The sequence below is a fragment of the Balaenoptera acutorostrata genome, chromosome 5, assembly GCF_949987535.1.
Source record: "Balaenoptera acutorostrata chromosome 5, mBalAcu1.1, whole genome shotgun sequence".
NCBI classification, from domain to species: Eukaryota; Metazoa; Chordata; class Mammalia; order Artiodactyla; family Balaenopteridae; genus Balaenoptera; species Balaenoptera acutorostrata.
Window position 1 is genome coordinate 81,878,245 of NC_080068.1, and position 26,199 is coordinate 81,904,443.

The following is a 26,199-nucleotide window of genomic DNA, read 5'->3' on the forward strand; positions in this document are numbered from 1 at the left end:
TAAAGGAAAGCCTTCATGGTGTTGTTATTGAAGATGGCATTAAAGAATGGATAGGATTTTGATGGATACATAAAGGCAGGAATGGGGTTTAGAGTAGAAGAAACTGTCAAATAACTGAGAGGGAATACCATGAGAGTATAGTGTATCTCTTCAACTGGCAGAGGAGAAACTTCCCAGTAGACTGCCATGTTGCTCGCAGCAACTGTCTTTTACTTATTTCCTATGTATGGCTGGGGTTTGCCGCTGGGAGGAATGTGAACTTGACACTTGTGATCTGCATGGAATGGTTTAGTGCATTCTTCTCCTAACCAGTTGTTTCAGATACTTGGGACCCGGGTCAAAAGTGATGGTTCCATGGATGATGGAAAGGAATTGTAGAAGAAACCCCATAAAGTTGTGTCTAAACTCTTTTGACACTAAGACCTTTCATGATGTGGCCTTGATTTATGTTTTTAGCCTCATCTCTTTTGACTCGACACTGCAGCTCCTCTTACTTCTCTACTTTACACCTCTGTTATTCAATCTTTCTGGCCAGGATACCCCCTGCCCCCTCACTTATTTTTTGGTTAACTTAAGGTTTCTTAAAGTCAGGTTCAAATGTCACTATTTCTGTGAAAATACCTCTGACCTCTTGTAAGCAGAATTGAGAATTCTCATCTTCATACTCTTACTTCCCATGTTTTGTACTCATTTTTAAACTTTTCTCTCATTTGGTTAGTTGGTTTTTCATTTTGAGGCCACTTGAATGTATAAATACTCTTGGAATTTTCTTTCCACACAGGGCCCAGTAAATGTTACACTCTTAGTAAATAGTTGAAATTATGGGGGCGATGATTATGCCAATTGGTTTAGGAGGGTCCAGGAAAATGCAGACAGAGAAAGTTATCAGGAGTCTTAAGAATGACTTTCTTGAGCAAAATTGTAATAGGCATATGCCAATTGCAAACAGCCGAATCCATGTTTTTTCACTGTTTAGTCACTGGAGAATAAAAAGTGATGCAGTGTGAGATTAAGATCTTCATTACCAGAGCATTGAGTAATATGGGTTAATTGATACAATCCAACAGTCTGGTTTCTTAGATAATATTCTTGTTCACAATATGTTACAGTGGTTTTGAAATGGTGTAGTTACAGTACCTGTAATGGCCAGCAGATGCCTGCAAACACCATCAAATCATTTTGACCAGATTGTTTCAAAGAACATACCGCTGTTTTTTGGAACTATGTATTGCTGGTCTGCTATGTTGTTTGTATGTGAGTCATTGTCTCTTAATTGCAGATGAAGAGAAAAGTGAAAAGACATCTCACTTGGAAGGGGCACTTAATATTTTCCTTTCTGGGGAATTAAGTGTATATAAGGATATATGCTATTTATATGTGATTTTAAAATTTTAGATTGAAATTATGAAAGAGAAGCACTTATAAATATCTTGCCATTTTATTTTTGATTATGGGAATTTTATTTTAATGTTTCTTCTTTATGGATCTTTTTCTCTGACCAATACAGGAGAAGTATTCAAAAGGAATAATTCCCCTTTCTGCTATATCTACGGTACGAGTTCAAGGAGACAACAAATTTGAAGTTGTTACAACACAAAGAACTTTTGTTTTTAGAGTAGAAAAAGAAGGTAAGATCCTTTCTTTATCCCTATAAAAAGAGAGACATTAATTTCTGACCAATCTTAAGATTTAATAAACCAGTTAAGCTAGAAATGTCAGGCAATCTTTAAATATGTTACTTTTAAATGATTTACATTTTATATTAATTTTTTGAATGCCATTATATTAAAACATAAACAAATTGACAGGTCATTGTTGTTTGTTCACTGTTCTTTCATGCAACAAATATTTAGTGCAAATCTACTAAGTGCCAAGGACTCTTCTAAATTTGGGGAATATAGCAGTGAAGAAAAGTAGACAAAAATCTCTGCTCTTATGGAGCTCACTTTTAGCTGTTGATAATGCAAAATAGTATTCAATGTGGAAAAATAATTTTTCTAACAATTAAAACATTGGTTTTATGAAGTTTATGTGTGGCCTATTTTTATGATCAAGCAGGCATGGTAATCATTTTAAGATAGATTTTGGAGTATCTTTTATATTTCTTGAGTTTTTTTCACCTGTATCATCTGCTGTGGGTCACTTGATGGTGAAAATTGATCTAAAGATGGCACATGGTTTGTGGATGGAGTCTAAACCTTTAAATCTTCTCTGACTCTTTTTTTGGGGGGTTGGGGAGATGGGGGAGGGAGAGACAGACAAATTAAAATTCTCTGTTGTAACTTCGATTGACTCTCAGTATATCAGTACTACTTTTAAATAATGTAAATAAGGCCATCTTCATTAACTAAAGAATTAGAATTTTAACTTAAAGCATCTTTTATTTTAGTAAAGATGATAACTTGATTTTAAAAAGTACTTCTTGGTACTTAATTATTTGAATAATAGTGGTATGGAAAAATTACTGAATATGTGATATTTGCTAAATGCTTCATTTTCCCAATAGTCTCATGAGGTTTGTAGGTAGTACAGTTATTATCCTATTTTACACATGTAAGTATTTACCTTTTATAAATTACAACAATATTAGGTATTATGGGGCAATTTTTTTTTTTTAATTGCTGGATTCCTGGAACATATGCCAATGCATGGCACATGGAAAGCATTCAATAAATACTGTATGTCACTGAAAAACTTCCATTATTACTTGGTATAATCAGTAAATGGATAAGTCCCAACTGCTGCTCACACTGCAGCAAATTTTTTTCAAACTGTGAGTCACTCACTGTCAATTTGTGAGATCAGCGTAGTGGTTTCTGATGGTTCCCCCAAAGTCCCGCAAAACAAAAACCAAACAAATATAAAATACAGTAGAATAAGGAATATCAAAGTGCACTGCCTACAGTAAGTGTAAGTCTCATAGTGTGAAACATACCTATGTATATACTGCCCAGGTGTAACGTAAAAAGTGTTTCTCACTTGACTTGCTATTTAAAAACAAATGTCAAGAACTGTAGCCTAGAGCTGGGGTTGGTAAACTGGCCTGTAACCTGAATCTGGCCCACTGCTTGTTTTCTAAGTACAATCTTATTAGACCCCAGCCACTCTCATTCATTTATGTTGCCTTATGGCTGCTTCTGTGCCTCAGTGGCAGTGCTGAGTAGTTGCTGCAGACTGTATGGCCAGGAAAGCCTGGGATATTTACTCTCTGGCCCTTTACAGAAAAGTTTGCCAACCCCTGTCCTAGAGTATTTGATATAGACATATGTATTATGAATCAAATGCCTGAAATTCAGAAAATTATCCACAGTTGTGATACTCAATATGAGACTCTTTTTTGAAATCACAGTTTCTCTTTTTCTGTATTTTCTTAAAACACACGGCATTGCTCCTCTCGACTGGCTATCAGAATGGTCAGTCCTTATGCTCTGGTCTCCACTGCCCGAGCTGATTGCCTATTTCTTTGAGGTGCTTATCCTCTTCCTGTTGGCTTCTCATAGGGAAATTCACATATGCCACAGAGTCTGCATTTTAGGATAGACATAATAAAGCTTCGACTTGTGTGAAAATCTGTTTAGCCATATTTACTTGTGGCAGTTACAAATTAAACAGACACATTTTATTTAAATAAAATGTATCAACCCACACATGTTTAAAAGTTACATGTCTGCAACGGACCAGTAAGTCCCTCGGGGGTATATAGTTCATCTTTATGATGTAAACTTAGTATATGGAGGGGGTGGAATCAAGATGGCGGTGTGGGAAGACATGGAGTTAGCATCTCCCCACAACTAGGGTGCCTGCCAGCCGCTGGTGGGGGACCCTGATGCCCAAGGAGATGGGAGGAACCCCCAAGTGAACCGGTAGGATGTGGGGTGAGTGAGGGGGGAGGAGAAGTGGAGGCCAGACAAGATCGGCACCCCTGAGGCCGCAGAGATCAGGAGACGCAGGCAGGAGGGGCCCTCCAGGAGGAGCAAGACAGGAGCCAAGGACGATCACCTGGCCCACTCGATCCCAGGGAGACCCACTTCAGACTTAGGGACACATACAGACTAAAAGTGAAGGGATGGGAAAAGATATTCCATGCAAATGGAAATCAAAAGAAAGCTGGAGTAGCAATACTTGTGTCTGAAAAAATAGACTTTAAAATAAAGACTGTTACAAGGGATAAGGAAGGACACTACATAATGATCAAAGGATCAATCCAAGAAGAAGATATAACAATTATAAATGTTTATGCACCCAACATAGGAGCACCTCAATACATAAGGCAAATGCTAACAACCATGAAAGGAGAAATCGACAGTAACACAATAATAGTAGGGGACTTTTAACACCCCACTTATACTAATGGACAGATCATCCAAACAGAAAATAAATAAGGAAACACAAGCTTTAAATGATACAATAGACCACATAGATTTAATTGATATTTATAGAACATTCCACCCAAAAGCAGCAGAATACACTTTCTTCTCAAGTGCACATGGAACATTCTCCAGGATAGATCACATCTTGTGTCACAAATAAAGCCTCGGAAAATTTAAGAAAATTGAAATCGTATCAAGCCTCTTTTCTGACCACAACGCTATGAGACTGGAGATCAATTACAGGGAAAAAACTAAAAAACATAAATACATGGAGACTAAACATTGCGCTACTAAATAACGAAGAGATCACTGAAGAAATCAAAAAAGTTAGAAAATACATAGGAACAAATGACAATGAAAACACGACAACCCAAAACCTATGGTATGCAGCAAAAGCAGTTCTAAGGGGGAAGTTTATAGCAATTCAATCTCACCTGAAGAAACAAGAAAAATCTCAAATAAACAATCTAACCCAACACTTAAAACAGCTAGAGAAAGAAGAACAAAGAAAACCCAAAGTCGGTAGAAGGAAGGAAATCATGATCAAGATCAGATCAGAAATAAATGAAATAGAAACAAAGAAAACCCAAATTCGGTAGAAGGAAGGAAATCATGATCAAGATCAGATCAGAAATAAATGAAATAGAAACAAAGAAAACAGTAGCAAAGATCAATAAAACTAAAAGCTGGTTCTTTGAGAAGATAAACAAAATTAATAAACCCTTGCACAGACTCATCAAGAAAAAAATAGGAGAGGATGCAAATCAATAAAATTAGAAATGAAAAGGAGAAATCACAACTGACACCACAGAAATACAAAGGATTATAAGAGAATACTGCAAAAAACTATATGCCAATAAAATGGACAACCATGAAGAAATGGACAAATTCTTAGAAAGGTACAATTTTCCAAGACTGAACCAGAAAGAATTAGAAAATATAAACACACCTATCACAATGAAATTGAAACCGTAATTAAAAATCTTCCAACAAACAAAAGTCCAGGACCAGATGGCTTCACAGGCGAATTCTATCAAACATTTAGAGAAGAGCTAACACCCATCCTTCTCAAACTCTTCCAAAAAATTACAGAGGGAGAAACACTCCTAAATTCATTCTATGAAGGCACTATCACCCTGATACAAAACCAGAAAAAGATATCATGAAAAAAGAAAATTATAGACCAATATCACTGATGAACATAGATACAAAAATCCTGAACAAAATACTAGCAAACAGAATCCAACAATACATTAAAAGGATCACACACCATAATCAAGTGAACTTATCCCAGGGATGCAAGCATCCTTCAATATACGCAAATCAAACAATGTGATACACCACATTAACAAATTAAGGAATAAATACCATATGATCATCTCAATAGATGCAGAAAAAGCTTCTGACAAAATTCAACATCCATTTATGATGGATGAAAACTCTCCAGAAAATGGGCACAGAGGGAAGCTACCTCAACATAATAAAGACCATATATGACAAACCCACAGCAAGCACCATACACAGCAGTGAAAAACTGAAAGCATTTCCACTAAGATCAGGAACAAGACAAGGATGTCCACTCTCGCCACTCTTATTCAACATAGTTTTGGAAGTCCTAGCCATGACAATCAGAGAAGAAAAAGAAATAAAAGGAATACAAATAGGAAAAGAAATAAAACTGTCACTGTTTGCAGATGACATGATACTATACATAGAAAATCCTAAAGATGCCACCAGAAAACTACTCGAACTAATCAATGAATTTGGTAAGGTTGCAGGATATAAAATTAATGCACAGAAATCTCTGTCATTCCTATACACCAAAAATGAAAAATCAGAAAGAGAAATCAAGGACACACTCCTGTTTACCACTGCAACAAAAAGAATAAAATACCTAGGAATAAACCTCCATAAGGAGACAAAAGTCTTGTACTCAGAAAATTATAAAATACTGATGAAAGAAATCAAAGATGACATAAACAGATGAAGAAATATACCATGTTCTTGGATTGGAAGAATCAATATTGAGAAAATGACTATATTACTCAAAGCAATCTACAGATTCAATACAATCCCTGTCAAACTACCAATGGCATTCTTCACAGAATTAGAACAAAAAATTTTGCAATTCGTATGGAAACACAAAAGACCCCGAATAACCAAAGCAATCCTGAAAAAGAAAAACGGAGTTGGAGGAATCAGGCTCCCCAACTTCAAACTACACCTCAAAGCTACAGTAATCCAGACAGTATGGTACTGGGACAAAAACAGAAATATAGATCAATGGTACAGGATAGACTGCCCAGAGATAAACCCATGCACATATTGTCACCAAATTTATGACAAAGGAGGATAGAACATACAATGCAGAAAAGACAGCCTCTTCAGTAAGTGGTGCTGGGAAAACTGGATAGCTACATGTAAAAGAATGAAATTAGAACACTACCTAACACCATACACAAAAATAAACTCCAAGTGGATTAAAGACCTAAATATAAGACCAGACACTATAAAAGTCTTAGAGGAAAACATAGGAAAAACACTCTTTGACATAAACCACGGCAAGATCTTTTTTTACCCACCTCCTAGAGAAATGGAAATAAAAACAAAAATAAACAAATGGGACCTAATTAAACTTAAAAGCTTTTGCACAGCAAAGAAACCATAAACAAGACAAAAAGACAACCCTCAGAATGGGAGAAACTATTTGCAAACGAATCAACAGACAAAGGATTAATCTCCAAAATATACAAATAGCTCATGGAGCTCAATAGCAAAAGAACAAACAATCCAGTTAAAAAATGGGCAGAAGACCTAAAGACATTTCACCAAGGAAGACATACAGATGGCCAAGAGGCACATGAAAAGATGCTCAACATCACTAATTATTAGAGAAATGCAAATCAAAACTACAATGAGGTATCACCTCATGCTGGTGAGAATGGCCATTATCAGAAAATCTAGAAACAATAAATACAAGAAAGGGTGTGGTGGAAAGAAAACCCCCCTGCACTGTTGGTGGGAATGTAAATTGATGCAACCACTATGGAAAACAGTATGGAGGTTCCTTAAAAAACTAAAAATAGAACTACCATATGACCCAGCAATCCCACTACTGGGCATATGCCCTGAGAAAACCATAATTCAAAAAGAGACACATACCACAGTGTTCATTGCAACACTGTTTACAATAGCCAGGACGTGGAAGCAACCTAAATGTCCATTGACAGATGAATGGATAAAGAAAATGTGGCACATATATACAATGGAATATTACTCAGCCATAAAAAGAAATGAAATTGAGTTATTTGTAGTGAGGTGGAAGGACCTAGAGTCTGTTATACAGAGTGAAGTAAGTCAGAAAGAGAAAAACAAATACCATGTGCTAACACATATATATGGAATCTAAGAAAAAAAAATGGTACTGATGAACCTAGTTGCAAGGCAGGAATAAAGAGGTAGACATAGAGAATGGACTTGATGACATAGGGTGGGAGGGCAAAGCTGAGGCGAAGTGAGAGTAGCATTGACATATATACACTACTGAGTGTAAAATAGTTGACTGGTGGGAAGCAGCAGCATAGCGCAGGGAGGTCAGGTCAGTGCTTTGTGGTGACCTAGAGGGGTGGGACAGGGAGGATGAGAGGGAGGCTCGAGAGGGAGGGGATACGGGAACATGTGTATGCATATAGCTGATTCACTTTGGTGTACAACAGAAACTAACAGTATTGTGAAGCAATTATACTCCAATAAAGATCTATTAAACAAAAAAAAAAAAACTTAGTATAAGAATTTCATGAACCTTAGTATGAATTATTGTTTGTTAAATAAGTCTTAGGTCTTTAATTTTTGAAACCATGAAAATACTGCTTCATTGAAAACTGAGACTGTTAACATAGAATTAATGAATATGTTGTTCTCATTGAAAGTCATTTTTACACAGTAACAACTCACATTTTTAAAGATAAGTGTATAAGGGTGTATGTGTGTGTGTATGTATGTGTATATGTATTTATATGTAAATGGCACGTGTCTATATATTTAGTATGGAACCTTCAACAAGATACTATATGTATTTTATTAAGTTTTTATTTTATTCCTCCTTCCATGTATACAAATGGTTGGTTAATTTTTATTTGGTGGACACTGAGAAATCAACCATAGTGGCTTATGAAAAACTTGACTTAATGAACTTTAAGCCTAATTAAACTTTGCTTCAATCTAATCAAGAAGCAAAATCAAAGTTTAGAACAGAAAGGGGCAGTAGTTTGACATCGTAACAGAGATGAATTCTTCATTTTTGGTGAAAAGGTTCTGAGTGACCTAAATACACAGCTCCCTTTGTCTCCCCTGAAACCAGTGTCAAGATTTCAAAAATGCTGCATTGTCCACTGGTGTTGCTAAAAGAAGATTACAATTTGGCGTCTTTTCCCCACAAATTTTCTAAGGCTTCAATTCCCCTGGATTTCCTTGTGAAAATATTGTTATTTTCTTACTTGAAAGTTAATTTTATTGAAATAATAACATCTTTAAAATTCTCTTCCTCAACTTGAAAATTTAATCTGATTCCTTTTGTCCTCAAGCAGAATTGCTGGAATTGCTCAGAGGGTTGTAACAGCCAATGATCCTTCAGTTAGTCTGTATGCCCTTGGCACCTGTAGTCACACAGGTGTTGTGTTACTTTAAAAAACAGGTGATGTCACATTTTCAGTGGGCAGTTCTCATAGTTAGAAGGCTTACGAATTCTGAGTGGTCCAAAAATAAACTCAAAATGGCTTAAAGACTTAAACATAAGGCATGACACCATAAAACTCCTAGAAGAGAACATAAGCAAAACATTCTCTGACATAAATTGTACCAATGTTTTCTTAGGTCAGTCTCCCAAGGCAATAGAAATAAAAACAAAAAAAAGCAAATGGCACCTATTCAAACCTGCAAGCAGAGCAAAGGAAACCATAAAACAAACCAAACCAAACCAAACCAAAAAAAACCCCTACAGAATGGGAGAAAATATTTGCAAATGATGCAACTGACAAAGGCTTAATCTCCAAAATACACAAACAGCTGATACAACTCAATGACAAAAAACAAAAAAAACCCATTCAAAAAATGGGCAGAAGACCTTGATAGACATTTTTCCAAAGAAGACATACAGATGGCCAGTAGGCACATGAAAAGATGCTCAACATCACTAATTATTAGAGAAATGCAAGTCAAAACTATAATGAGGTACACCTCACATTGGTCCGAATGGCCATCATTAAAAAGTCTATAGATAACAAATTCTGGCGAGGGTGTGGAGAAAAGGGTACCCTTCTACACTGTTGGTGGGAATGTAAGTTGGTGTAGACAGTATGCAAAACAGTATGGAGGTTCCTCAGAAAACTAAAAATAGAATTACCGTATGATGCAACAATCCCACTCCTGGGCATATACCTGGACAAAACTATAATTCAAAGAGATACATGCACCCTAATGTTCATAGCAGCACTATTCACAATGGCCAAAACACGGGAACAACCTAAATGTCCATCAACCAATGAATGCATAAAAAGATGTGGTACAAATATACAATGTAATACTACTCGGCCATAAAAATTAACAAAATAATGCCATTTGCAGCAACATGAATGCAACTAGAGATTATCATACTAAGTGAAGTAAGTCAGAAAGAGAAAGACAAATACCATATGATATCACTTATCTGTGGAATCTAAAATATGGCCCAAATGAACCTATCTATGAAACAGAAACAGACAGACATAGAGATCAAACTTGTGGTTGCCAAGGGTGAGGGGGTTGAGGGAGGGAAGGATTAGGAGTTTGGAATTAGCAACTGCAAACTATTATATATAGTATGGATGAACAACAAGGTCCTACTGTATAGAACAGGGAACTATATCTAATCTCCTGGGATAAACCATAATGGAAAAGAATATTAAAAAAAGAATGTATATATATGTATAACTGAATCACTTTGCTGTACAGCAGAGATTGGCACAGCATTGTAAATCAACTATACTTCAATTAAAAAAAAAAAAAAGAATTCTGAGTGGTCATTCCCTTTCGAGGGCCATTTTCAGTACCAGCCCTCAGCTGCAGATCCCATGTTTCTGTCCACCTTGCTAGTTCTAGAACCTGGGAGATAGGCAAGTGAGTTATTCTCTTAATTTTGTTTCTGTACAACATCATACAGCCCTCCAGTGACAGCTATGAAACTGCAAAGCTTTTTTCTTTTTTTTTTTTTTTAAGAACGCTTGGGAATTTGGGATAAGAAACATAAATTCCCCTTACTCCCTTACTTGTTTTGGGCAAACAGACTTGCCTGTTTTGAAATCTTCCTTGTTTTTAGAAGCTAGGGGACTTCCCTGGTGGTACAGTGGTTAAGAATCCGCCTGCCAGTGCAGGAGACACGGGTTCGATCCCTGGCCCGGGAAGATCCCACATGCTGTGGAGCAGCTAAGCCTGTGCGCCACAACTGTTGAGCCCACGTGCCACAACTACTGAAGCCTGCATGCCTAGAGCCCGTGCTCCGCAACAAGAGAAGCCACTGCAATGAGAAGCCCATGCACCACAACGAAGAGTAGCCCCTGCTCGCCCCAACTAGAGAAAGCCTGCACGCAGCAAGGAAGACCCAATGCAGCCAAAGATAAATAAATAAAATAAATAAATTTATTAAAAAAAAAAAAGGAGCAAGGCATGGAACATTTGCTATCTGGAGGAAGAGCCAGGGGAGTTGCAAGTTCTCTGTTGTGTACCTTGATTGCCTATCATAATTTAATAGGCCACAAACTTTGGCATCATCATCGAATCTTTTCCTACCTCGCTCACATCCAGGCCGTCAGCAAATCTTACCAGTTTGACTTTGGAAATATGTCGGGGTTCTGACAAACTGTCAGCACCTCCACCGCCGTCTCTCTCCTACAAGCCACCATTTCTATCTTTATGATTGTCACAACCTCCCTTGATCGACTGCAGGCATATTTTCAGTACGGTTGTCAGAGCGATCCTTCAACAAGAAAGTCAGGTCCTGTCAGTTTATTTCAGATGCTCTGTCATGTTTCCAGCTCACTGAGAGTGAAGTACTGTGATGTCCAGATTCCATGCATGATCTGGCCCTGGTCTCTCTGTCCTTGTTTCCTTCTGTGCTCTACCTCATTCACTGCATTGCAGCTACAGGGGTCTCTTGTCCCGTGAGCATGCCAAATCTGCTGTTGCCTTGGCCTTGGCACTTTCTGCTTTCTGTATCCCGGAAGGCTCTTCCTCCAGTCCTCCTCCTAACTTGCTCCATCACTTCCACTTCCTTTAGGCTTTTGCTTAACCATCACCTTCTTTCTGAGCCTTTTTCTATTACCCTATATAAAATAGCATTTTCTGTGCCCCTCATCCTGTGCTTTATTTTATCCCATTGCACTTGTCACCGTATAATATATGTCTACATTTTATTGCCTTTCTCCTTTCACAAGAGTGTAACTTTCTGGAGAGTAAGGCCATGATCTGTCTTGCTCACTGCTTCATTCCTGGTATTCAGAATAGGGCTTAGAACATAGTAGGCTCTCAGTAGACATTTGTATGAATGAATCATTATCAATTTCAAGAACAACACTGGTGTGTAACAATTCCTTCTCTAATATTGATCATGGGTTACACTGAGGAATCTTTAGTTAGGTTATATTATATCAAAAGTTAAGAGTACATCCAAACTTTGTTAGATTCTTTTATTAATGTTTTACATGGCACTTGTGTAGTAACCCCTCCTATAATCAATCCTTTTTTACTAATGAATTTGCCTAGTGCTAAATCCAGTAGTCCAGAGGATGTTAAGTCTCTCCTGTTCATTTTTTTTAACCTCTCTTTTTTGATTTGTACACTCTGAGTTGGCATTCCTGAAAACCTTAAGAAATAATTTGAGGTTTGAGGGGATTGCTAGCTCCTTTTTTTCTTTTTCCAACCTGGAATGCTCTACTCTGAGCAAAGATATATCAACATCAGAGCATATTCTCAGAGGGAATAGTGCTTAGCACAGTGCTAAGATCAAAAAATAGATGCTCAATAAACACTTGTTATTGGAAAGAATAAAAGTGTCTTGGTGTGAAGAGCAGGCAAAAGCCAGCTTAGTATCCAGCTTTGCCTTTGCCCAAGGGGAAATCATTATTTGTTTTGGAATATTGTGACTTGTCAGAGCATGTTCCCCATGTTCAAGTATGCACACTTTGCAAAGCCAAATACCAGTGACACTTGTAATCTCTTTCATTGTGTTTGAATTGTCTGTATCACGGTTTATCTCCATTGGTATGGGTAATTATAAACCGAATGTTACTATTCAATCCTGTTCTTCTTCATGACTGTTTACTTCCTATTAGTAAATGAGGCCCTCAGGAGCTAGAGAATTCTTCTAGGCTATAAGGGCACTATTTGTTGAGATGCAGCCATAATATACTTAAGTCCAACAGTTAACGCAATTGCCAGTTTCAAATTATTTCCTGACAAACTGAGATATACGCTAATAGTAGTCTGGAAACCACAATCACTTTGGCCCCGTTCATTAAATTATGACCTACATTTCAAAGTCAGTGATTTATATGGATTAACATAAACAAACAGAAAACATTATATACCATTTACTTGGCAGGAATATCTTGTGTGTACTTAATGATCACAAGTAATCACCAAGTAGAGTGGAAGGTCTTTTGCTGTTACTGAAAATGTAATAAATTATTACAGTGCAGTCTGTGTAGATGTAAAATGTAGAGTGGCTACTGTGTATTGACATAGGCTTAGTTACCTGAATACTTTCATGTCTTTTACTTTATAATGATGCTGGGGAAACTTGAGAAATATTTCATCCTGATATGTAGGAACAAACACTGTTATTGAGGATTATATAATCCCTGCAATAAAATATTGTTGAATGAATTTTTAATAAATACTTTGGCCTAGGTCATTAAAGACACAACTAACTGGTTTTAGTAGTTTTCAAGGTGAGAAAGAATGAAGATACTTTAAAAATTAAGACTTGTATTGTAAAATAACTCTGGATCCATGCTGGAATGTAAGCAAGTCTAATATGGAGACTTATTTCAATCCACAATGACGTTACCTCTAACCAGACCTGTCTTAGAAGGATCTGAGATACCAGGCAATTTCCCAAGCTTGGGTCCTGCTTACTCTTTCCTTCTCAAAAAAGTTTCCTACCTGGAATTTAGTCTGTTTTGTTTGTTTTTTCCTTTTTACCTTAATAATCACTTTTCCATTTGTTTTTTGCTGGCCCATTTTCTAGCCTCCTAGAATCAGTTATACCTCAGGTGTATACCATTTCTTCTCCTTTTACATTAAACATTTATCCACTGTCATGCGTCTTCCCTTGTATAGATTACCTTCATTCACATATTGCTATCAGTCTGCCTGGATGCTCATGCCAGGGAGCTGAAAACCTCAGGTGGTTCTGTTAATACAACCTTCTACCTTCTTTGGTCGATTCATGATACCCAGCTACCTTTTATTCTGAGTAATTAATTCATTTTTTGGTGAGCACCTGTCAAACATATTCAAAACCACAGCTATTTTTTACTCTCCTTAATATCTTGACTCTTCATATGTTTCCCTTTTCACTGTATACTTTAAGTCTCTATTGCCTTGTTCCTGGCCTCCAAGCTTCCAGTTTGGTCTGTCATCTGAATCATGTCCCTTTCTTGCCAAGAATTTTGAAATGGTTTTCTTTTGCCTCCATAATAAAGACCAAATTCCTCACCTAGGCACTGTAGGATCTCCAGCCATATTTCCCATTATTTCTTTGTGAGTTCAAAATTATAAATATGCTCATTCATAAATTAGTCCCTGAGCAGATGTTTGTTGTTTCCGCCTTTGGTCTTGTGTTTCCTCTGTTTAGAATTCTGTTTTGCTCATCCTCCTCCCAAACTCCAGTTTTGTCTTTTAAATTGCTCCTCATCCTCAAGAGCTCGCACAAATATCCTTTTTTTTTTTTTTTCTCATAGTGCCGAGGACAATTATCTGAGAATTAAAACATTTGATTCTTCTAATTTTAATACTAACGTGCTATATGACCTTCAGCAAATCACTTACCTCCATTGAATTGACTCATACATTATTTGATACCTTTTGCATGACATTTATAGTAATCTGTGTTCCATTATGTGTTCATATCAAACTTGACTTATAGCTTTGATTGCTCTTTGGGGACTGGATCGAATTCCTATGCCTGTAACACAATGTGTTGTACATAGTTGAAGGTCACTTTGTGGAAAGAGTGAGAGAACTAAGTTTTAATTCAACAGATCAAGATGCTATTGTTAGTGAATGGAATGGGTGAGTGAATATCAAGGCAAGCACACTCTTGAGTAGATTCCAAGTGCCTGTTAGAAAGTAAGCTTTTCTGGATATTTTAGTAACTGCATTGCTGGGTACAATCTGTTACCTGTTCAGTAGCCATATTACTTTCTTATATTAAAAGAGACAATCCAATCTCATGAATAATCTAACAGAATGCTACTTAGATGTTAACATGGATACACATCATCTGGAGATCTTCTTAAAAAGATTCTGATTCATCAAGTCTGGAGGGGGGTCTAGGATCTTGCATTTCTATTAGCTGCCAGGTGAAGCCAGTGATATTGGTTACAGGACATCTGAGTACAGTCGGCCCTCCATATCCTTGATTTCCACATCTGAGGACATTTTTGATCCCTGGTTGGTGGAACCCTCAGTTGATGAACCTGAGGATGCAGAGGGCTGACTGACTGTAAGGGACTTCAGCATCTGCAGAGTTTGGTATCCGCTGTGGGTCCTGGGACCAATCTCCTGTGGATGCCAAGGAATGACTAATAAGTGTTATTTCTTTTCCCTAACAAAATTGGGCCGTTTGCCCCGCCGACAGTAGCATTTAGATTGTGGTTCTGGGAAAGAATCTGTAAATGATCTGTTCCAGAGAAAGTCAATCTCTTTCCACATTTGTATGTGTTTATAACTTACTAAGCATATGTATTTTCTCCTGTCTGTTTTCAGAGGAGAGAAATGACTGGATCAGCGTACTGTTAAATGCACTGAAGTTACAGGCCCTTTCCTCGCAGTCTCAAGGAGCTGTTGCACCTGAGAAATGTGGATATCTTGAACTGAGAGGCTATAAAGCGAAAATTTTTACTGTGTTAAGTGGAAACAGTGTGTGGCTTTGCAAAAATGAACAGGTGAGCTATGTTACAGTGATTGCAAATTGTGGTTCCTTACACTACAAACATGACAAAACTACATTAACAACAGTGCTTTGTTTGTTAGACTGAATTTTCTCAGTTCCACCAGCATCAGGAAGGTAATCTACACAAAATTTGAGACTGGACATCACCCTTTGAAGGAACTGAGGAAATAGAATCATGAAAATTAATTTTTGAAAAGTATTCTTAGCTGAAGTAACATTACAAACTACATGAGAGAATAATTAAGAACCAATTAACCATTACAGCCGTTGTTGAATAGACCTCGTTCTGCACCTGTTGTTATTTCTTTTGTTTTGTGACAGAAAATTATAGAGTAGGCACAGGTAACATATTTTCTTGAGTTTACAGGATTTGGGGTTTTTTTTGGTTTTGTTTTTGTTGGTTTTTTTGGAGTAGATATGTTGCTTGCCGAGGAGATAATTGACAAGAGGCAAGTGATTGATATACACACATACACATGCATGCATACACACACATATCACATATATAAATAAGATAGATTGTTGGGATATTAAATTTGTTGACATCAAAGGACTCAGTAGAGAATTTAAATGTTTTGAGGAGACTGATGTTAGTTTTAACAAATTCTGTTAACTACATTTGATTCTGTAGACTTCTTTTTCTCTAACATACCTGGTTTTTAATATGTATAAGAAAATTATTTTCTTACCGCTTTTTAGGAATGAATTTTTAATCTTTCAGCCTCGAATGTATTAGATACTTAGTCATTATTTGTGGAATTAAGCAGTGTGTTTTGGATATCCAATCTAACATGAACTTATTTTGTGATAAATTATAATGGGTTACGATAAAGTGAAATATAAATGCTGACATTTTTCATAACAGAAGATAGAGACAGCAACTCAAAACAAACAGTAGTTTCAAAAAAATTAACTATAGATCTTTATCCAAGTCATCCTCTGAACTTCAGTGTGGATTTATTAATTACATTTTTAAGGATAAGATTTCTTAGCCAATTAACTGTGGAAGGCATCATTGAGCACTGTTGGTATATTAATAACGTGGAGAGAGTTAGCATATTCCTCAAGAAGGGTGGTGATGTACAGCTTAATAATGTGTATGAATTGAATATGAACATTTTCAGTCTGTGAAGATGCTTAAAACTTAAAAAAAAATTGGAATAAGGTTAAAAATGCAAAATTTGCTTGTATCAGAATGGAAGTTACTCTGCCAAATTAATTGAGGTATTCATTTTTTACTTGCTCAGACCTGATGGACTTCCAATTACTAGTTTCATTATTTACATTAGCTAGATTGTCTGGGTTTATGTTATCCTCTAAAAGTATATGTTTTTAAAGTTTTATTACTACTTTCTGGTTAGCAAAAAATTATAAGAAATTCTTGCTTTAATAATAATTGAGCATGAAGAGCATAATAATGACCACCATATGTTGGGTACCAGGTACTGTGCTAATTCATTTATAAACATTCCCTTTTAATCTTCCCCACAAATGTAGGAGGAAGATATTCTCATCCATGTTTTATAGATGAGGAGAATGGCAATTAAGTAACTTGTTTAAGGATTACAGTTCATCCTGCAGAGTTTAATTTAAAACAAGATCTTTATAACTCTAAGCCTAGCTTCTTAGCCACTATATCAAAGTGTCTTTTTAAAGTGTATGTTGAAAAGAAAATTTCTGGCTTGTGACCTTTTAGAAATAGACTAAGAATTCTTTCCTTGAATAACTTAGTTGCCTAGGAGGTTCAGAGTGTGCATTCAGTAAACATTGTATACCATGTCAGGCACTCTAAAAATGATGTGTTTACTGAGGAGAACACAAGTCTTACCTTCCAGGAGGAAAAGTCAGACAAGTCAGCATTTATGGTGGATGGTGAGCTCCGTGCTTTATTAGACTTGTGCAGAAGTTACAGAGAAGGGCAAAAAGGGCATCTAATGTAGTCTGGGAATTAGAAACACTTCCATATACAACTAATCAATATTATCTCCTTAAAAATTAAAGCATTTATGCTGGACCCCTCCTCATCTTTTGAGAAGTAAACCTATGTTTGATGAATGTATATTTCAAGTCTGTTTTCAATGCTTTAACATGCCCGTATGTGCACCCTTAAAAAGTGCATACTATTGTTTGTATATGTGGTCTTAAAAAAAAAATTGCATCGTATTATATAGAGCCAGGTCTTAAGGCACTTGGTCTTGAGTCAAGTCTTAAAGAATTAGTTGGCTCAAGACCAGACGGATAAATTAAGGAAGGCCCTTCATGTTTAGGCCCTGACATACCATTCCAGTTTCATCTATTTTTACATCCTTGTATATGTCTTTCTCTCCAGAGAAAAGTTGCTCATGGGTTTTCTTACGTGGTTGAGCAGACTGTGGAAAGAACTTGGGTGACAGGCTAAATAAGGAGTCCTTCTGAATACAGAGGGCTTTAAGCTAGTGTTTTAGGAAAAGCACTAAAAGATAGTAAAATAGTTAGATGTAACTTCTAAAAGTTTTATACACACAACACATGAAGTAATCTTATGGTTTTTTTAAATGATAGAAAAAAAAACTAATCGTAAAAATGTAAGAGGTGTTAGATTTGAATCTCTGTATCCTAATTTGTATTGCATCTAATTTAAGTCCAAGAATCAAAGCTTAGTTTAAAAAAAATTAAAATAATGATTTTTATTGCCCACATAACTTACAGTATAAATAAAATAAAAAATAAAACTGACCTACATCCCCCTCACATATGAACTATTTTCATTTTTCTTGCCTCTATTTATACATAGTTTTACTAATTTACTTTGGAAGTTTCTCCAGAGGAAGTAAACAAACAGTGGATAGAGGTGGAAGGGTAACTGCTGCAGCATGTGTTGAAGAGTTATTAAAATGGAAGATTGGAAGCTTATTTAGAGCAAAGAAGATTGGACTGGGCTGTAGCCATTCTGGGTTTTCCTTCTTGCTCTGCTACTGATTGGCTCAGATAATTAAGCTAATCTCTTCTGGTTTGAATGGCATCATGTGAAGAAGAGAGTTGGATTACTATCTCTAAGGCCATTATTTAAGTTGCATGTTAAAATTCCAGATATCTGGGCTCATTCCAGACCCATTGACTTATTTCTGGGGACAGAGGTTTGAATCTGTATTCCTATAAAAAAGCATCCCAGTTGACTCAGTGACTGCTGATGCAAAAACCATACACAGTAAATCACTGCTTTATGGGTTTTTCTTCTTTAAAAATGATAAGCATCCAGCTAAAGAAACGAGATATTTCTGGAGATGGAAAATGTGTGAAGATCTCCTGTGACAGCACTGAGTGCTGCTTTTAGTTCATCATCCCTAATCTTGGGGTTGCTATACCTCTTTTTGAGGTTAACTTTCACTTGGAAGTGTGTCTTTTTCCTGATCACTTTGAAATGTGCAAATGTTTAAGTGGAAATTTAAGAAAATCATTTTTTAGTGGTAATAACTTTTAAAATAGTTTTGAAAAACTATTACTAATAACTTGTATATGGTTCTAAACTATAGCTACTGTTTTGGGGTTTTTTCCTACAATCTCAATTTTTATATAAAATTTAAATTTTTCAGCTTATAAATTATATGATAACTGCTTAATTCCTTTTTCTGCATACAAACTTTTGTGACCAGAGCGTGATCTATTGGAAAAATTAAAACTCCATTTGCAAAATCGGCATACAGGAAAGTGTTTGAAAAACAATTTGAAAATGTTATTTCCCATAAGTTCCTTTAACTCTGTGTGTATGTCTGGAAATTTACTCTAACTTTGTGGATTATTGTTTATCTTTTCTAGTGCTTTTCCTCTACTTCCAATAGGTGTCCTTAATATTCCATGTCAAGCATCTGTACTGATATATTTGCAGTAATTCTTTCATTTTTTTCTGGATCTATCCCTTCTACTAAATCAAGAACTTTTATTTTCTAAGTTAAAATAGCTATTAGCATAGACTATCATAACTGTGGTCTTATTTTTGAAATTCTTTATTTTTTAAGAAAAGTGGCATGATAACAGCAAGGAAGATGCCAGTCTGCACGTTCTCATCAACAGTACACTGCCAGGTCTAAACTCTATGCAATTAACATGGACTTTTCATTTTCTCAGTTGCCCAGTTCAAAGATTTACTTGTTTTAAATCTCTTTCTTTCCCTTTCATTTATTAGCGGATTGTTGAAACTAACTTGAAGTAGCTTCTGAGCAGGAGAAATGCCTTAGGGAATGTTAGAGGTTTTTGTTTTTTGTTTTTTTGTTTTTCCAGATGGGCTATAAGAGGCAGAATAGAACTATGAAGAGATATGTAAAAACATTTGTTAGAGAGGAAGATGGCAAAGTAAAAATAGACACTAAAATTCTTTACCTAATTACCCAGTTGAAGAACAGTGTGGTGCTATTATATAAATTAAATGTTATCCCTTTAAATGCTTACACCATCTCACAGCCCACTCCCCATGTGTTTAATTTTTGCATATTTTCTTCTATTCCTTGTTTCTGCTTATGTTTATATGCCTGCCGTATATTATAATTATGACAGTTTTTCCACATTGTTACTTCAACTCTGTATAAAATGAGTTGTGTAATAGAGTTTGATTACAGTTCACTGTGTTTCTGTATTTATTCATCTGTTTTACAGAAGTTTATTGGGTACCTCTTCATTCCTGGGTGCTGCTCCAGGCACTAGGGGCTCACTGGTAACCCACAAGGTCCCTCCCTGCTCTTTAGGATCTTACCTTCTGATGGGGGTAACACATCGTGATAAATAAATGAGATTTCTGAGAGCCTTCTGTTTGTAGCCTTTTCTTTCTTTTAGATTTGCTTTTTGGACAAGAATTCCTATGACCCTTTTCTAAAGAATTGTTTATATTTAAAATGCTGTTAGGTACATGAATAGGTACCAGTTTGATTTTAACTTTAAAAGTGTTATAATTTTTATATTCCCAAATTAAGGCTGTGACAATTTACTTTATTCACTGTTGTGCCCTTAGGAGTTCCAGGCAAGTAGCTGACACTCAGTAAACATTTGTAGAATGAAATGGTTGAATTAATAGTCATTTACAGCTGTTTTCATGACTAGAGAGTTTATATTTGAAAAAAATTTTTCTTTTAATATTATTTTCTTCTTTATGAATTCTCTTTTCATTTTTTCCTGTTTACTGGAATTATATTGTCACTTCTGACAATTTCTTTAAGCTCTTCATATAATATAGATATTTATCTTCGTGTCATATTTTCTGCAACTGTTTTTCTAAGCTGTTGCTTATTTTTCACTTTTCAGTTAATTTTTATTTACTTATTTATTTATTTTTGGCTGTGTTGGGTCTTTGTTGCTGTGTGCGGGCTTCTCATTGTTGTGGCTTATCTTGTTGCGGAGCACGGGTTCTAGGTGCGCAGGTTTCAGTAGTTGTGGCATGTGGGCTCAGTAGTTGTGGCTTGCTGGCTCTAGAGCTCAGGCTCAGTAGTTGTGGCACACGGGCTTACTTGCTCCGGCATGTGGGATCTTCCTGGGCCAGGGCTCGAACCCGTGTCCCTTGCATTGGCAGGCAGATTCTTAACCACTGCGCCACCAGGGAAGCCTTTTCAGTTAATTTTTGTTGCATAGAAATTTTGTTTATAGAAATAAATTGTGTGTTTTTTTCCAGTCAAAGCTAATAGACTTTCTGTATTCTGAAAAATAATTATTTTTATACATTTATTTATCTTGAAATGATGTGGGTGTAGTATATAAGCCAGTATTTTTAAAATTTTAGATAGGTAATGAAATATGAACATACCCTCAGGTATATATATGTAGTGTTATATATATGGTACTGCTACTTGAACGGAATTTCTGCAAATAGATATGAGGTGAATTTAAGATAATTGACTTTGGTTTCCATTTGTTATGTTGTCCTGACAGCCAGTCTCCCATCTTTTCCTGATGAGTTTTTGAATATCATGTTAATATTAGGGAATTCATTACAACCAGATGTCTTGCTTGGTGGGTTTGTATATCCATTTAATGATAATTGTGGCATTGAGGCTTTAACTACATTCATTTGGTTAAACATTCGCAAATTGGGGTATAGCAAGAGACTCATTCCCCCAACATAATGTTCCCTCGTGTCTTGCATGGAAATGAAACTCTAACAGAATTTAAATAGACCTCACAGGGCTCTGGCTTGTGTGGTGCAGAAAGAAGCAGCAGGATGGAGGTGGTGGCCTGCTGGTTCTCTGGTTCTATATTTGGCCAAACTCTGCATCTGGTGTTTCCCTGGAAATCTGGTGCCAATGTCATACAATGCCACATCTGTTTCCCACAAATGTCTAAGCACCGAGTTCTTAAATTCCTGGCATGGAAACCTGGCATCTGGTGTTTCCAAAAATAAGTTTGAGATTTCAGCGAATTTGGGGTTAACAAACCCTTCTTTAATTTTTCTGTTTAGGAATCAAACTGTTGCTTTCCTCTTTCACTTTGTAGTTTTAAAAGGTAGTTTGAGCCAGGTTCTGTTGCTACGCATTTGTACAAATAACCCATTTCAGTGTCGTGGTAAATATTTGCCATTAGTTCTAATCTGAATGTTGAATATGGAATCATTGGTGTGGATACTTTCAGTCACTGTAAATAAAATGGATATATTCTCATTGAAGACAAATTCTGTATTTAGAACCCTCAAATCAGGGGACTGTCTGGATGTATCAGACCCCCAATGTGTATTTCTTTTTTTTTTTTTTTTTTTTTTTTTTAAATATATTTATTTATTTATTTAATGTGTTGGGTCTTCGTTTCTGTGCGAGGGCTTTCTCCAGTTGCGGCGAGCGGGGGCCACTCTTCATCGCGGTGCGCGGGCCTCTCACCATCGCGGCCTCTCCCGCTGCGGAGCACAGGCTCCAGACGCGCAGGCTCAGTAGTTGTGGCTCACGGGCCTAGCCGCTCCGCGGCATGTGGGGTCTTCCCGGACCGGGACACGAACCCGTGTCCCCTGCATTGGCAGGTGGACTCCCAACCACTGCGCCACCAGGGAAGCCCAATGTGTATTTCTTTATTCAGTTTTTATAGCAATGCTATATAAGGTAGATAGTACTATCTTTTCATAAATGAGGAAATGGAGGTCTAGATGAATTAAGGACCTTGCCAGTAGTCATACAGCCAATAAATGGATCAGCCAAGATTCTCCCCCAATTCTGACTCTTGGTGCCCACATCATCGTTATCACCTTTGCAACATCAGACCTGCTCTGCCAAGTGTGGCCATTCATGCTCTTTGAGATCCTACATTGTATGACAGCAAATTAACTGTAAAATATAGTTTACTCCAGAATCTGTTTTTAGCTTTATGCTTTCTGTAACAATATATTTCTACCTATTGAATTTCTATGCTATTGTTTTTTTTCAATGCAGTTTATAGGGTTTTAAAGGTTGAAGTCTGGCATGTTACCGACTCGTGCCTATTTTCCAAAATGAGAATAGTGCTCACAATCAGATTGCAGTTAATGGGTAATTTAGTTTTAATTTTCTTGAAAGTTTAACACTCACATTCCATCCCATTTTACAAAATTTATATATGCCTGCTAGTTATTTTTAAGCATGCATTTTCTTGTAATTAACTTTTTAATAGGTAATATGTTCGGTTGCCTTCACATTCAAGAGGTATAAAATAACAATAATAATAACAATTAGTTAACTGGGAGTAGATAGCACGTTTTGTGCCAGGCATTCTTCTAAGCATTTTTTATGTGTTAATCCTCACACACTGATGCAATAGGTACTACTGTTAGCCCCATTTTGCAAACAAGTGAACTGAAGCGAGAGAGGTACGCTTGATCAAGCTGGTTTGGATTTTGTTGTTTGCCCAGTCAAGTGTCACCTCCTTTGGAAAAAATACGAACACAGCTCTCTCTTGTCTGGGTTGGATTCAGTGCTTACCCTACAGCCATGGATCGTTTTTTTTTTTTTTTTTTGCACTTATTACAATTCTCTCTCATTCCCTCCTTAGACTCTAAGCTTCCCCGAGGTGAGTACCCTGTCTTATGCTTTTGTGCAGACCCACAGCTTTGCACATTTCTGGCAGATGCTAGGTTCTTACCAAACACGGTTTTGCCAGGACAAATGTTTTCATTTAAAAATGGCTGTATCTGCTCTGCCTTCTTCGCAGAATTGTTAAGAAAATCAAATAAGAGTTCATAGCTGTTTGTAAGCTTCAGAGCACTGCACTAACAGATATTAAATCAGTTATGGAGTGTATATGCTTAATGAAGACCAATGCTTTTAAAGCCTTTGGACATTAGCAGAAGGGTTGGAATCCAGGACAAATAGGTTCTTGACAATCCAACGTGTCACTGTGTTCTGACCAGCCTATTTTTAACCACTAGTCTTAATAATTTCAAATGGTTTTTGTATAATCTGACTGCATGCTTTTTTTTTTGCTCTGCAGAAGGCAGAGAGAAATGTTTGTATCCTGATATTTAAGTGCTGTAGACTCATACTGTCTAGATCCTACAACTGGTTCTGCTGTCTAATTCATTGTTTCTCAGTATTTGCTACGTATGAGAATCATATGGTGGTAGTTTTGTTTTGCCTTTTTTTAACTGAAAATCCTTAGGCAAGCCCTCTGATTCGTGGGATCAGAATCTCAGGGTGGGAGGAAGAGATCAACACAGGTAATTCTGATGAGCATCTAGGAATGAGATATGTTCTAAACATGTTCTAAAGACTGTGTGAAAAGATGGCTTAATGTCACCACAAATATTTTTAGTAAGAAATGCAGTTGTTTCATATTTAATAGCTTTCAAGAGCACTGACATTTATTTTGTTATTCTGCTGTACATTTTACAGTCCATTTGTGCTGGTGAGTTCAGTGGATACTCTAATTACTCAAAACCATATGGCCATGGCAAGCAGCTGATAAATGGGTTACAGTTTCTTTCCAGGCGAAAAAATCATCTTTGCCTTGCTTGGGAGAAATCTGGGGCCTTGAGCCAACCCTCACTTGTTTTATTTTTAACAGAAGTCGCAGCTTTATATGTAGATACTTCACGACTTGCTTGTCGAAATGAGGCACCGTCTCTTCAGGCTGGAGCCTTGATGAGGCTCATCAGTTTCCATCCAAGGTTGTCAGTCTTACCATCTGCTAGTCTGATGGTCTGAGTCTGTATCTCTGCCCTTAGTAACACACAGTACCTGCAGGCCAGGCCCCCATCAGAGAATAATAAGCGGGAGTAGTCTGATAGCCAGGTCTTGTCAAAAGCTGCATCACAGAGAATTGTTTGAAGAAGATGCAGCCTGACTGTTTTATTCTAGAGGTACCCCCGTATCAAGCTGAGCCATCAGAAAGCTGTTTCTAAAATATCTTACCTGGCTACCCCTACTTTATTTTCTGATTTATAAAAGAGAGTTTGAATTTCTAATCACACGCCCTGGGAGTTTCTCCAATAGTTACATTATCCAGCAGGAGCATTGGTATAGATAACTGAGAATCTGTTTTGTTTAATTTGATAATTATAAGTTTAACTCTATACCAATATGCTAAAACTTATTAAAATGGGGCAGATTGGAAAAGTTTGATTCCCCTCCTCCCTATAGTACTGTTTTTTTGTTAGGTGGGCTTATGATACAAAGTGGAAGTATATCACCTTCTAAGTATTTCACAACACCTAGCATGTCTCTGCATCTTTTATATTTCTGACTCAATTTCTGGCTTGTTTCTCCCAACAAAATGAACCATTGTTCTTTCATCAGAAAAAATCATACTCAATTTACAAATGGGTCATTTCTTCATTCTCACTAAAAACTTGTACATTTTAAAAAATATGAAGTGAAACTTTTCTGCAGTTTGTGAATGGAAACCCTCTACGAATGGGGGAAATTTGTTATAATGTTGTTTTATTCCACTTATTTTATCAACCAGGAATGTATTAGTATCAGATGACAAAAACCTGAAGGATAGTTTAAATAGACAGGGATTTGTTTTAACAAATCTCTTGCTAATGCCATCAGAGAACAAGATTCTTCCTATTTTTTTTTCCCCACTCTGGCATCCTTACAGTACAAGAATTTGTCCTCAGGCTTTTCATCTCAAGGATGCTTACATTCTAAAATGGCTTTGTGCTTCTAGATGTTGTTTCCCGAGAAGATGGAAAGGAAAGGAATGAAATTCTTTTCTTTGAAGATTTGTCTTTCCACCCCCCTCCTCTTGCCCCCCAGGCCAGGAATTATTTATATTTTATTGACCATAAGTATGACATATGTTCACTCCTAGCTGCAAGGGAGATGGGAAAATAGTACTTTTGCTTTTAGCTTGTACAACAGGAGAGACAAAGAGAAGACCTGTGAATTGTTTCTTTCACGGTCTCTGCCAGAAGTGTCCTTCCTGAAAGTGGACCAATATTTTCTGCAGTCGTCTTTAGTATGGCTACTTTTTCCTAGTCATAATTTAATTTAGGAATTCAGAGCACATTTAATCTGAACCTGTTCACATAGATAATTCATTTTTCGAGGTACAGATTAATTGTATTTTTAAGGTGTGAGATGGTTTGAGAAATCAAATTCCAGAACCCTTATGGCTAGATAATATATTGCAAACTTTAATGCTTTTAGAAGGCAGACTTTGTAGCCTTTTGAACAGTTTCTAATTTTGGTAGATCAAGCT

At 36.6% G+C, this 26,199-nt stretch overlaps 1 protein-coding gene across 10 annotated transcripts in view; it reads left to right on the forward strand.

The window, feature by feature from the left end:
• ARAP2 (ArfGAP with RhoGAP domain, ankyrin repeat and PH domain 2) overlaps window positions 1-26,199 on the forward strand; it is a 211,959-nt gene that overhangs the window by 57,299 nt on the left and 128,461 nt on the right. For all 10 annotated transcript variants that reach the window (XM_057547413.1, XM_028165607.2, XM_028165610.2 and 7 more), the window contains 2 exons: window positions 1,508-1,628; window positions 15,393-15,571. In XM_057547413.1, coding sequence (XP_057403396.1) covers window positions 1,508-1,628; window positions 15,393-15,571 — 300 coding nt within the window. The remainder of the gene's footprint in view (window positions 1-1,507; window positions 1,629-15,392; window positions 15,572-26,199) is intronic.